Source organism: Babylonia areolata, chromosome 19 (assembly GCF_041734735.1).
Source record: "Babylonia areolata isolate BAREFJ2019XMU chromosome 19, ASM4173473v1, whole genome shotgun sequence".
In the NCBI taxonomy this organism is placed as follows: Eukaryota; Metazoa; Mollusca; class Gastropoda; order Neogastropoda; family Buccinidae; genus Babylonia; species Babylonia areolata.
In genome coordinates, this window is record NC_134894.1 from 59,043,716 (window position 1) to 59,057,494 (window position 13,779).

The 13,779-nt window shown below is 41.8% G+C and overlaps 1 protein-coding gene across 1 annotated transcript in view; it reads right to left on the reverse strand.

Moving 5' to 3' along the window:
* Nucleotides 1-13,779, reverse strand: part of LOC143293893 (uncharacterized) — a 33,505-nt gene that overhangs the window by 11,580 nt on the left and 8,146 nt on the right. Inside the window, exons 5-10 of the mRNA XM_076605240.1 lie at nt 11,213-11,382; nt 10,386-10,564; nt 7,535-7,685; nt 4,988-5,061; nt 4,386-4,428; nt 2,858-2,892 (exon numbers count right to left, since the gene is read on the reverse strand). Coding sequence (XP_076461355.1) covers nt 2,858-2,892; nt 4,386-4,428; nt 4,988-5,061; nt 7,535-7,685; nt 10,386-10,564; nt 11,213-11,382 — 652 coding nt within the window. The remainder of the gene's footprint in view (nt 1-2,857; nt 2,893-4,385; nt 4,429-4,987; nt 5,062-7,534; nt 7,686-10,385; nt 10,565-11,212; nt 11,383-13,779) is intronic.

The following is a 13,779-nucleotide window of genomic DNA, read 5'->3' on the forward strand; positions in this document are numbered from 1 at the left end:
GGGGTCGTTGGGGGGACATGAGGAAGATGTCATAGCTCGCCACGCCGTTCTGTTGGCAGCTGTCGTGAGATCTGGCATCGTCATTTTGGTCCATTCCTTGACGTTGTCGGACCAGCTCTTTCTCTGCCACCCCCGTCTGCGCCCTCCCTCTACAGTCCCTTGCAGGATGGTTTTGGAGAGGGTGTTATGTCGTATGACGTGACCAAACCATGCCATCTTCAGTTGTTTGACATTCGCCAGCAGTGGTTCTTGGGGCCCAACAAGGCTGCTGACCAGGTTCCGCACACAGTCATTGCCAGTGCAATTTTGCTTAGAGCCTCACTGACCACTAAAGCCATTTCAAGGCTATCACCATGTTAATACCAACTGTAAGGGGGGGAAAAAAACAACAACCCAAAAAACAACCCAATAAAAACAAGTCACCGCTTTAAGCTTTCCACTTAAAGTTTAAAAAAAACCTTCCACAGTTTAAAACCTTCAAATCTGATTAAAAATGTTCACTTCTTTCAAGAAGTCCATCAGCGTCCACGGAGGGACATCACGAAACAAAGTGCACATGCAGTCAAAGACTTGACTTCAACACAAACTTTCAGTACAAAGTCCATGATCTTTCCAGTTTTCTTGGACATGAATGAAGCCTACCATTCTGATCTGATCTAACTGTCAGTCAAACACTAATGTTGACTGTTTCACAAAAGTCAGGATCATCAAGAGCAGATGCAACTGATAACTCAACAGATAACACCCTTCAGTCTGTAGCAGAACTAGAAAACAACAATATGACCTTAAGCTTGATGCTAACAAAAGGCTTGTCTACTTTTCTTATTTGACTCTGCAAGTTCAGATTTCTCAGGCTTCTCTGAATAAACAATGAATTTTTATTCATGAGTGAGATGGTTCTATTATACTTAAAACCTAAAAAAAAAAAGAAGATATTTTCCCTCTTCATTTTATATATGATAGTTAGTCGGGTCCGACTATGACCATCAGAACAGCAGAGGAGGCAACTGCTGTTCCGACTATTTGGGCTAGAATTTGATTATAGTGGAGAGTGTCTTGCCCAAGTACATCCCCACTCTCTCGGTCAAGAGGGTTTTAGGACAGTTGGTGTTGGGATGGTTCCCAAAGGCCAACTAGCCCACAAGGCTGCAGCACTAAGAGCCAGTGCAATTTTGCCTCCTAGTTTGAGAGTCATAGTCCTTCACACAAGACTAAGCCGTAAATGGTTTCCCATTGACTGGAGAAACCACTGATAATTTTATATACTTCTAAATTACAGTGATCAAAATCAGAAAGTTACATTCATCCATAGATTGCTAGTTCTGAAGTAACATTTGAGTTTCTCCAGGTCACGCCATGCCTAATGCACAAACACACCTTAATCTAGGATTTAAATTCTGAGGGTTCATCTGATACGATAATAAACCAGCAACCTGTAGACTGCAGTTTTTACACCTGAACAAATCAGCTACGGCCTGTGTAGCAGCGTGTCGTGATGACAGTGGAGAAGTCTGGACCAGGACCTAAGTCATTATCAACACCTATGCCAAGTTTGGCGCCCTGAAACTCTTTTGCCACCCAGTTTCTGGGTGAAAACACTCACCAGTGGCAAATATTTTAGAACTGACGGTCTCAGTCATAAGACTTGCTTCATGTGAAAACATGAAGTGTGTGTGTGTGTGTGTGTGTGTGTATACATATATATACACTTATACATGTGTATATGTGTGTGTGTGTGTGTATGAATGTGTATATGAATGTGTATATGTATATGTATATGTATACACACACACACACATATATATATATATATATATTATCATGTCAGTCTTACATATGCATATTTTAGCCATTGTCATGCCAAACTTTGTAGACTTTGTACATATTTTACGACACTTAGTCTTAAATTTCTTTTTTTTTATTTTATTGTGAAGCACGGTGAGCCCCATTTGAGAAGGAGGTACTGCGTTATACAAGCCTACATTTTATTATTATTATTATTACAACAGATTTGGTAACTCGTTCGAGGGTTGAAGGTTAGTCAATTTCCTACTGTGCCGCAGAGTCGACTGCAGCTGTCAAGCTTTGCTACAATGTTTAACTCACTCAGTACGGCCAGTCCTCTCTTCTCCTCTACACAGACCCCTCGGATGTCCAGTGGGTGTCTGAATGACCCAACCTTTAGCTTCCGTCGTCAGAACTGTGGTATTCTTTGTCAACATTCACCTCTTCAGTATAAGAGCATTCCGCTTGCAATATTTCGATGATGGTAATTGGGATGAAACGCTGTTAACGTCGTCTCTTTCGCCGTTCGCATGGAGAGAGTTAAAACAGTCTTCTATGTAACAAGACCCTTCGATATAGACTAAAGTCACCTATGGCGGTGAACTATCCAGTTGACTAAAGTCGCCTTTGGCAGCAAAAGATTTCAAGTCCCGAGAACTCAAAACCAATGTTAAGTAAAAGTTTCATCATATGAATTATAACACACACACACACACACAAAACTGACTGACAAAGTAATAACATACCATTTCTTTGTAAGTGAAGAAACAATTTTGTTGTTTTTGTTGTGTGTGGTAATCTTTGCTTTTGTTGGGTTTTTTTTAATGAAACTATATCACCATCATTATGTCTTTGTTTATATCATAAAAAGGATTGAGAATTACAACAGTTTTCAAAAAAGAAAAAAAACAACAAGAAATGATGTAAAAAAATATTTAAAAAAAAAAAACCCCCCAAAAAAAAAACCCCTGGACATTAATAAAGGAGAAAAAAAAGAAAGAAAGAAAGAAGAAGGAAAAAAAAAAGAAGGGAAATTGGATAAACCAATCAGATGAACATTCAACAGGGTTACCTTTTTCATCGTCTTCCTCTTTGCTCCAGGTGACACTGTTCAACAAGCAGAAACCATAATATTAAAACACACACACACACACACACACACAAACCAACCAAAAGCAGCTGCATTATTTAACAAAAGGCAACACCTTGTGTAAGCCCTGCTCAAACACGGCTTGCTGTCAACTCCACCTCAGTCTTTTCAATCAACTCAATTCAAAAGTGAAATCAAAATCTGTGAAGCAGGACACAACATTCTAAATCAGTACAGCCACCATGGTAATAACTGTTCCGGACACTTGACAGGTGGGAGACGCCTGTTTGAACCCCAGCAGAAGCTGATTTTTTTTTTCCCCGTTCAACCAATGGCTGGCATCTTTCCAGAGTTGATAATATTAAAACACACACACAAAACCAACCAAAAGCAGCTGCATTATTTAACAAAAGGCAACACCTTGTGTAAGCCCTGCTCAAACACGGCTTGCTGTCAACCCCACCTCAGTCTTTTCAATCAACTCAATTCAAAAGTGAAATCAAATCTGTGAAGCAGGACACAAAATTCTAAATCAGTACAGTTCCAGTAGCTCAAGGAGGCGTCACTGCGTTCGGACAAATCCATATACGCTACACCACATCTGCCAAGCAGATGCCTGACCAGCAGCGTAACCCAACGCGCTTAGTCAGGCCTTGAGAAAAAAAAAGAAAAAAAAGAAAAGAAAAAAAAGTGAATAAATAATAGATAAGCATGTTTAATAAGTAAATAAATAAAAAAATAAAAAATTACAATATAAAAAAAGGTAGTAGTAACAATAATAATAATAATGAATAAATAAATAAATAAGACAACAATGATGATAAATAAGCACATAAATGTAAAACATGAAGACACACATTCACACATAACCCACACATGCATAACAGATATGTACCAAACATGTAGTTTCACAGATATGAAAGCACAGTCAAATACACATAAACGTACATGAGTCCCAACACACACACACACACACCACACACATTACCAGTACAGCCACCATGGTAATAATTGTTCCGGACACTGACAAGTGGGAGACACCTGTTTGAACCCCAGCAGAAACTTGATCTTTTTTCCCCCGTTCAACCAATGGCTGGCATCTTTCCAGAGTTGAGTGTGTGTGTGCTATGGGCTCAAATAGAAAGTTTGGGACCACCATGTGTGCCTTTGGGAGGGCTGCTTATGTTCGCATCTCTCACACCTGCTGGGATAGGGGGCTGCAGCTGCTACATTCACTTGCATGTACATGAGTGGGCTTTTATGTGTATGACCGTTTTTACCCTGCCATGTAGGCAGCCATACTCCATTTTCAGGGGGTGTGCATGCTGGGTCTGTTCTTCACACACGCATACACACACACATGCACACACACACACACACAACATACAGATTCCCATGAACAAGGATACTGTCGACAGGAACACTGTAAATCAGAGATTCCACCAAGACAAGAACACCAAGTAATAATAGATCACTTACAATCAACACTGAATCATATCAAATCACTTACTGTCCATTTGAGGGAAATCTTCAATCAGAGCTACAATTGGTCCCTGCAACATCATATGAAACACAATCAAACCACAAAGAATGTACAAAATCAATCATATAAATGGAGGATTGAGCAAATGTTAGCAAGTGCTTAACTCAGCCATACCTGAAATGCAGTACACAGAAGAGAATCAGTTAAAACAGACAATACTAAACTTTTGATGCAACCTATTATATTCATTGGTTTTGGGTGGGGGTTTTTTTTTGGTATTTTTTTGTATATCATCTTTGATCATATATTATCATTGTGATTTCCTCTATGGATTTCTTGTGGGGTTTTAAATTTACTACCATGTGTCTGTATATTTACACCACATGTGATTTTTTCCTCCCGTTTTGAAGACAATAAATCTCACCTTGTGTTTCTTATGAAGGATTTAATCAACATGAATCTATGTTTTTATATCACCTGAGAATCTCTCTCTCTCTCTCTCTTCCTCTCTGTTTTAAGACAATGTAATCTGTACTCTCTCTCTCTCCCTCTATCTTTCTCAGCAATTTCAACAAAGAACAAAAAAAAAAATCTTTTCACAACAACTTCAATGTTCATTGCATTCAAACCTTGGTAAGCTCTGTTGCAGCTTGGCCCTCAAATCCAAGGTCAGGGAAGTAAAGTTCCAAATCCTTCAATTCCTCTGAAAACAAAAGCAACATAAAAAATAATTTATAAAAAAATAAAAAAAAATAAAAAAAATAAAATAAAAAAATCACCCTTGACAGGCATCAGATTGTGTGTCAGTTCCAGCTTCACAAAGGTGTCAAAGCATGTGGTCTGATCCATACATGACGGGCGCAATAGCCGAATGGTTAAAGCGTTGGACTTTCAATCTGAGGGTCCTGGGTTCGAATCACGGTGACGGCGCCTGGAGGGTAAAGGGTGGAGATTTTTCCGATCTCCCAGGTCGTGCCTGAACCCCCTTCGTGTGTATATGCAAGCAGAAGATCAAATACGCACGCTAAAGATCCTGTAATCCATGTCAGCGTTTGGTGGGTTATGGAAACAAGAACATACCCAGCATGCACATCCCCGAAAACGGAGTATGGCTGCCTACATGGCGGGATAAAAACGGTCATACACGTAAAAGCCCACTCGCGTATATACGAGTGAACGTGGGAGTTGCAGCCCACGAACGCAGAAGAAGAAGAAGAAGAAGAAGAATGATCCATACATGCTACACCCCATCTGCTAAAAAAAAAAAAAAAAAAAAAAAAAAGAAAAGAAAAAAAGAAAAAACAGAGAGACAGAAAAAAAAATGAGCAGATGGCTGACCTTCACATGATTCATTGTCATCTTTTAACTCTTTCCATACGAACAGCGAAAGAGAGACGACGTTAACAGCGTTTCACCCCAATTACCATCATCAAAATATTGCAAGCGGAAGGCTCTTATACTGAACACATGAATGTTGACAAAGAATACCACAATTCTGACGACGGGAGCTAAAGGTTGGGTCATTCAGACATCCAGTGGAAGTCCCGAGGCTGTCTCTGTAGGGCAGAGGAGAGGACTGGCCGTCCTGAGTGAGTTAAACTGATCAAAGACGGCCAGCAAAAAGGGGACTGATTGTTCCTTCTTCTTCTTCTCTGTCATCGTTCATGGGCTGCAACTCCCACATTCACTCGTATGTTTAATGAAATCCCCGACTATCTTAGAAATAGATCTACTATAGCATCTTTCAAAAAAGCGTATCAAAAATATCTGATGCAACAAATGTAATTAGTACCAGCAAAATCAAAGCATATGATGAGATCCTAGTAAGCCAACGTACTTTGATTAATTGTTCTCCAACAGTGTGTAAGCAAGGAAAATCGGCGAGTGTAAGTATGCGTGTGTATCTCTGTGTACTTGCGTGTTCGAGATTATGTGTATGATGCCTGTGTGTGCACACACATGTGTGTGTTTGAAGATTTTCATGTGGCAATGTTTTGTATGATTTTCATGTTTCCGTAATTGTAGTCTTTGATTCATCCATTTATGTGACTATTATTATCTATTTGGTTTGTTCTATGTCATTTATTATTCATACTTATTTCATTTATTACAATGTGTGTATGTGTGTGTATGCGTGTGTGAGGGCATGGTGTAAAGAAGCTTCCAGCTTATCCATTTTACCCTCAATAAAACATTTGTCATTTGTATGTTCAAGAGTGGGCTTTTACATCTATGACCATCTTTACCCTGCCATGTAGGCAGCCATACTCCCATTTTCAGGGGGTGTGCCCTCCCTTGTTTCCATAAACCGCCAAATGCTGACATGGATTACAGGATCTTTAACGTACGCATTTGATCTTCTGCTTACATACACACACGAAGGGGGTTCAGGCACTAGCAGTCTGCACATATGTTGACCTGGGAGAATGGAAAAATCTCCACTTTGCCCACCAGGTGCCATTAATGAGATACAAACCCAGGGCCCTTAGACTGAAAAGCCCAACGCTTTTAACCACTTGGCTACTGCGCCCGTCACTGATTATTCCAATACTCAAAAGTTTCCATGCCGGGGGTCCATGCGCTGCTTTATCACAAACAGGGGAGAAAAAAACTAAAGAAAGTAAAAGTCATCATAAACACCAATACTGAAACTGATGTTATGGAACTGCTCTCACCACCTCCTCCTCTTCTTCTTCTTCGTTCGTGGGCTGCAACTCTCACGTTCACTCGTATGTACACGAGTGGGCTTTTACGTGTATTGACCGTTTTTACCCCCGCCATGTAGGCAGCCATACTCCGTTTTCGGGGGTGTGCATGCTGGGTATATTTTTGTTTCCATAACCCACCGAACCCTGACATGGATTACAGGATCTTTAACGTGCATATTTGATCTTCTGCTGGCGTATACACACGAAGGGGGTTCAGGCACTGGCAGGTCTGCACATATGTTGACCTGGGAGATCGCAAAAATCTCCACCCTTTACCCACCAGGCGCCGTCACCGTGATTCGAACCCGGGACCCTCAGATTGAAAGTCCAACACTTTATCCATTCGGCTACTGCACCTGTCGTAATAAATGAATAAACAACAGTGTTGTTCTTTGGACAATGAATCCAGCTTTGCACATCGTTACACGGGGCACAGCAAGTTGCAAAATGGGGTGGTGTACCACTCACTTGGAGAACGCAGGGCTTTCTGAACGGCGGTGACCACTTCCTGAATTGATCCGCGCTCCACTTCTCTGATGTTTGTCAGCTTCATGATCATGTCCTGAAGGGTTTGCGGTATGCAGCGTTCGTTGCACAGCCTTTTCTTCCCAATCACAACCTGGACACAGACACACACACACACACTTTCACTGCTCATTTAACTCTCTCTGGACGAAGGAATGCTCACGCATTCCTACACAAACGTATTCAGATTCGGACGAAGGAATGGAATAGCATTCTCCGAAAGTAAAATTCCATCATGCGCTGTACATGTGATTTTGTGATTAGCCAAGCAGACTGCGCTATTCTGGGTCACTCCACAACTGAACAGTATGATTGGTCAGCCTGGGATGTGTGGCCCGTCTCGCACACATGCTGACAAAGTCACTGACCGGTCGTCTGCTCGCGTGCCAGCCTGTTAGCAAAGTGGGCTCTTCTCAGAATGTTGTGAAGCGAACAAGGCAGTGACGGCAACGTTTTAGGGTTGCCGAAGTACTTGAAATGCTACAAACTGAAGGGTCGGACATTGAAGAGGTGGATGATGACGAAGAAGAAAGCGAATTTAATGCAGAAAGCGAGCATGGGAATGGTGATTCGGGGTGGAAAATTGGCAGTATTTTCTACATATGGCAAAGCTGTAAAAATAAGATGAGAAATTTGATTTTTTTTATATGTAACAGCTCAACGCGTAATAAACCAGTTCTGTAAGTTTCATTTTCTTACACAGTATTTTGTATTTTTTGTAATTTTTTTTCCAAACCCTTACAAATGGGCCATCTGTGGGGAAAAGCAAGGGAGAAAACTTGTCGTCCCGAGTGTGTTAAAGGTGCCCCCCCCAACCCCCCAATCTCATGCGCTGTTCAGGCCCTGAAAACAATGCAGCAGCTTTCTCTGGCAAAGTCTCCTGCACCCCCCCTTCAAACACAAGCGCAGTCATGCACACAATGCTACTTCAATTTCCTTTATCATGATTAGTATTTTTCATTGTCATTATCATCATCATCATTATTCCAATGTTGCTACTGCTGTCACCTTGCTATGTACATAGCTTATCACTGCTCTTCCACCTCTTCAGTGTTGGGCAATGACATGGCTTGAGCTTCTGATTTGCCCTGCAGTTTTTGCTTGTGGAGAGAAATATTTTTTTAAAAATTCTGGCACACAAACTACTGAAAGAAAGTACACATATCCCTTACTCTTCTGAAAGGGAAATGAACAGACTTTCTTCTTCTTCTTCTTCTTCTACGTTCAGTCATATGCACACGAGTGGGCTTTTACGTGTATGACCGTTTTTTACCCCGCCATGTAGGCAGCCATACTCCGTTTTCAGGGTGTGTGCATGCTGGGTATGTTCTGGTTTCCATAACCCACTGAACGCTGACATGGATTACAGGATCTTTAACGTGCGTATTTGATCTTCTGCTTGCATATACACATGAAGGGGGTTCAGGCACTAGCAGGTCTGCACATATGTTGACCTGGGAGATTGTAAAAATCTCCACCCTTTACCCACCAGGCGCCGTCACCGTGATTCGAACCCGGGACCCTCAGATTGACAGTCCAATGCTTTAACCACTCGGCTATTGCGCCCGTCAACAGACTTTCAATTTCTGATATTCCGAAGCCTATTTAAACACACTGCTTAGCAAGTGAGTGAATAATAATGCATGTTAAAAGTTTCGATATCCCTCCACTTCCGTGCTTGAGGTGAGTCTTGTCAAGGTCTTCAGTATCAGTGGATTCACGGGAAAGTGAAAGATGAGGTGGCCGTCTCCACTCTGAGGGAGATGCTCACTAAGTCTGACTCCACGACTAAACCATTATTGTTGCAGTAGGGAGCTTAGTAGGTTGTGTCGAAAGTACATTAAATCAGAACAGGGACTACCAAACACCACAGAAGTGACTCAGCAGCACTGCAGGGTCTTCTCTGGTATGTGGCCTCCTGGCGACCTTACACCTGTGGACTGCCAGCACTGGGACTGCGACAGACGGACCCCGGATGTGGCTGTGTATGGGAGACTCCAAATAAGCGTTGTGGGAGTAATGCCACCGAAACGATGCACATGACTGGGCAGCACAACAACAAAAAGTGAGATAAACAAATTTATACATTGCTATTAAAAGTAGCTGAAATGAACCAAGAAAATACATCAAAACTAATCTGATACTGAACAAACTGCTGTTTCAACCATTTGCACAGCTGCAATAGATGGCAAGAGAGCCAGAAATCTTTTCATGAGACACCTTGTGTACTTGTGATACTTTCATCTGCTTTTTTGGGCCAACAAAAACAGCGTGTTTCAACAATGGGTCATCAAACGGAAGTTTTTTGAGCAGATACAAGCATGTCTCTCTAAGCACCATTTCTGTCACCACTGATACTAAATTTATTGTCTTAAATGGCTTGAAAAGCTTCTGCAAACATCTTGGGTGACAAAATCACAAAGGGTTTTTGCAACACACTGCCATTTCAAGCCACTGGGGCCTGGTTGTGCTTCGTCATCCACCATTTTGAGAACATCGTCTAAGGGTTATGATAATTATACCCATTTATTACCATACAGAACGTGATTGGCTGCTGCTCCTCTTGGATGATGAAAATAGACATATCAAGCTTTTTGTCAAGTGGCTGTGAGGGCACATCAACTTCAAAACGGAACTGTGAAAAATCCTGACATGGCATGCATGTATAGGTACATCCCAGAGCAAACAGCGAAACACGGGGCGCTGAAGAGGTTAAAAATCTGTATGATCTTAAGCTAACCAAACTACCCTATCACTTTGTGAGAGTAAGACGGGGGAGAGGAGGGATGTTTACCATTTTCATGAGCTCTTCCTCATCAGGCTTGTCAAAGTCAGCGTAAGGTTGTCTGCCATGGGTCAGTATCTCGTACACCATGTGGCCGACCATCCACATGTCCGTGGCCTTGGAAAAGCAGCAGGACTTGTGAGACTCCGGGGCTGACCACCGTGTGGCAATGAAGGACAGGTCGTAATCTGAACACAAATAATTCGTTGCGTACAGCATTGACAACTCATTCCTGGATCCCCAATGTGCTCTTTGGTTTAAATAATCTTTAATTATTCAACAATACACATGATTACAATGCAATGAATGACAAAAGAGCATCAACAAGCTTAAAGCTTATACTGTGCTCACAACGTTGCACTTCAATTTTATCATGACGGATGATGAACCATATTATCAATTGTATCAAATAACATTCATAAACAGTAAGTAATGAAATAAAACAAATAAACAAACAGTACATAATATAGTCGGCTCAGCCGCCGATATTTTCTCCCCCTCCACTAGACCTTGAGTGGTGGTCTGGACGCTAGTCATTCGGATGAGACGATAAACCGATGTCCTGTGTGCTAGAATGCACTTAGCGCACGTAAAAGAACCCACGGCAACAAAAGGGTTGATCCTGGCAAAATTCTGTAGAAAAATCCGCTCTGATAGGAAAAACAAAAAAACAAAAAAAAACTGCACACAGGAAAAAAAAAAAAAAAAAAAAAAAAAGGGTGGCGCTGTAGTGTAGCGACGCGCTCTCCCTGGGGAGAGCAGCCCGAATTTCACACAGAGAAATCTGTTGTGATAAAAAGAAATACAAATACAAATACAAAATGTCAGGAGCTTACCCATCACTTCTGGTTTATCCGGCAGCTTGAGAGCATGTTTGAAGCCTGCCAGCTTCACTTTCTGTTCTGCTGTGAAGAAGGCATTCCCTGCTGTCAGACCACGGTGCACTATGTTCTTCTCATGGCAGAACTGAACTCCTTTCAGGATCTCCAGCAGAATATTCAGCAATCTAAAAAACAAAAAACAAACCCATAAATGATTACACACAAAAAAAAGATGGTATTAACAATATCACCCACACTACTCAAATATTTGTCTCCTGACACCAGCTTCCAACAATCAAAATCAAGGATGGTAATACAGAAGTCCTCTTATCAAGCTATAAAATTACATGGACAAGATTCCCATCTTTCGACTCACCATGTTTATGGCTAAATATATTTAACACCCCCCACCCCACCCCTAACACACGTGCTCAGCGCTTAACTTATAGTTCATCGCAGTAGCGAACTTGACCTCGCGTTCAACTCGGGAAGGAAAGGCACTGATTAAAAATAACACGCAGCAGCCGGGATGGTTAGAACTGTGGCCTGGAAGAGATAGCAGCACAAAGCGCCATGGGTGCTCTTCCATGTCACACCTCTAGCTGTTACCAGCTGTAGGGAGGGAGAAAGACCAGCAGAGCGGTGTGTGCTGTGCCGAGCGATGGCAGCGGCCAGAGAGAGAAAACAACACATCATCTTTAACATCTGATAACACGATGCTTGTCACTGCAATTGTTTTATTAACAGTACGGTTTTAAAGAATACAGTCTTAGCTTCAAAATGATAGGAAACTTGAATATGAACATCCGATTATTTTTCTCAGGATACCTGTTTGAAAAAGTAGGCATGCTTATCACCATTTTGTTCACACATGCATTCTGACACATTTTGAACACACTAAATCTAATTTCACAGAGTTAACACAACATGCAAAACGCATTCCGAGCACAGTATAATACAATGGCATGCTGCTCACTAATCCGTGTTGACCATTGGAAAGTCTGGGAGAAGCTGTAGTGTGTCAAAGGATTCAACTGTTGTAACTTGTGCAAGTACTCCACTGACACACACTGATTCAGTCAATCACACACATGGAAGCAAATAACAGTCACGATACATATCTGGATGGCAGCTTTAGTATTTTGAAGAAAAAAAAATCAGTGTCTACTGACTGGTTTGTGAAAGTGGTGGCCATCACCATTCAGTCATTGGCAATAATCACTAAACTGATTATTCAGTCAGAAGAAAGGACTGACACACTATCAAAAAGTCCTAATCAATTGTCTGCTCCATAAATTGCCTAACAGTTAACGCGGTCAAGTGTGGAGCTGCAAGCAGGTTACTACTTTTCACTCTTCACCCCTAGCAAGCTGGATTGGCTAGCTTGCCCTGACAAGAGAGAAAGTCAGAGACAAAGTGAGATGAAGATAAGAAAATAGACACAGAGGGGGGGACGGATGGTGACGTAGAGTGTGAGTGAGACAGGGAGATGAGGATAATAGAATAGAAAGAGAGGGGGGGTGAGGTCCGGGGGGGGGGGGGGGGGGGGGGGGGGGGGGGGCAGAGACAAAGTGAGGCAAAGAGGGATGAGGATAAGAGAACAGAAAGAGATAGAGAGGGGGGCGGAGAGAGAGAGAGAGAGTGAGACAGAGAGAGAGAAGGGGGGAGGAGGGGGGGGGAGAGAAAGAGAGAAATGTGGATAAGAGAATAGAGAGACAAGGTAAAGAGAGAGGGGTGACTAGAGCCAGTAGAGGGAGAGCGAGAACGATAAGAGGAGGTAAAGAGAGAGATTAGAGAAAAAGGTGGTGAGAGTAGAGTGACACAGGGATGGAGAGAGAGAGAGAGAGAGAGAGAGAGAGAGAGAGAGAGAGAGAGAGAGAGAGAGAGAGAGTGCGAATGTGAATGCAAATGTTTTATTCATAATAGGCCATAGCCCCTCATGAAGGGGGTGGTGTGAAAACATTGAATCAATCGTACATCACATTTAACACTGAATTCAACAAACAGAATTACAATACGCGTTACTCACTACAGTTTCAGTTTCAGTTTCAGTAGCTCAAGGAGGCGTCACTGCGTTCGGACAAATCCATATCCAATCACTACATATAGAACGAATCTGAAACGCCTTATACAAATATATTGCAAAACGTTTGACAACATTCTCATTCACAGATCCTAATAGCAGTGCAAGTTTGAAAACAGAAGGTTGTCTGTAAAACTTTTTAGGAATTAATTGTTCTCTGAGATCATCCAAGGCAGAACAGCATGGAGAGAGAGAGAGAGAGAGAGAGAGAGAGAGAGAGAGAGAGAGAGAGAGAGAATTTCTTTAATTCAGATAAAGAGATAGAGAGAGAGAACGATTTATTTAATAATCCAAAGAGAGAGAGAGAGAGAGAGAGAACGATTTCTTTAATTCAGATAAAGAGATAGAGAACGATTTATTTAATAATCCACAGAGAGAGAAACACACAGAGAGAGACAGAGAGAGACAGAGACAGAGAGAGAATAATTTCTTTAATTCGGACAAAGAGAGTGAGAGAGAGAGAGAGAGAGAGGGAGAGAGAGAGTAAAACGAATGGACA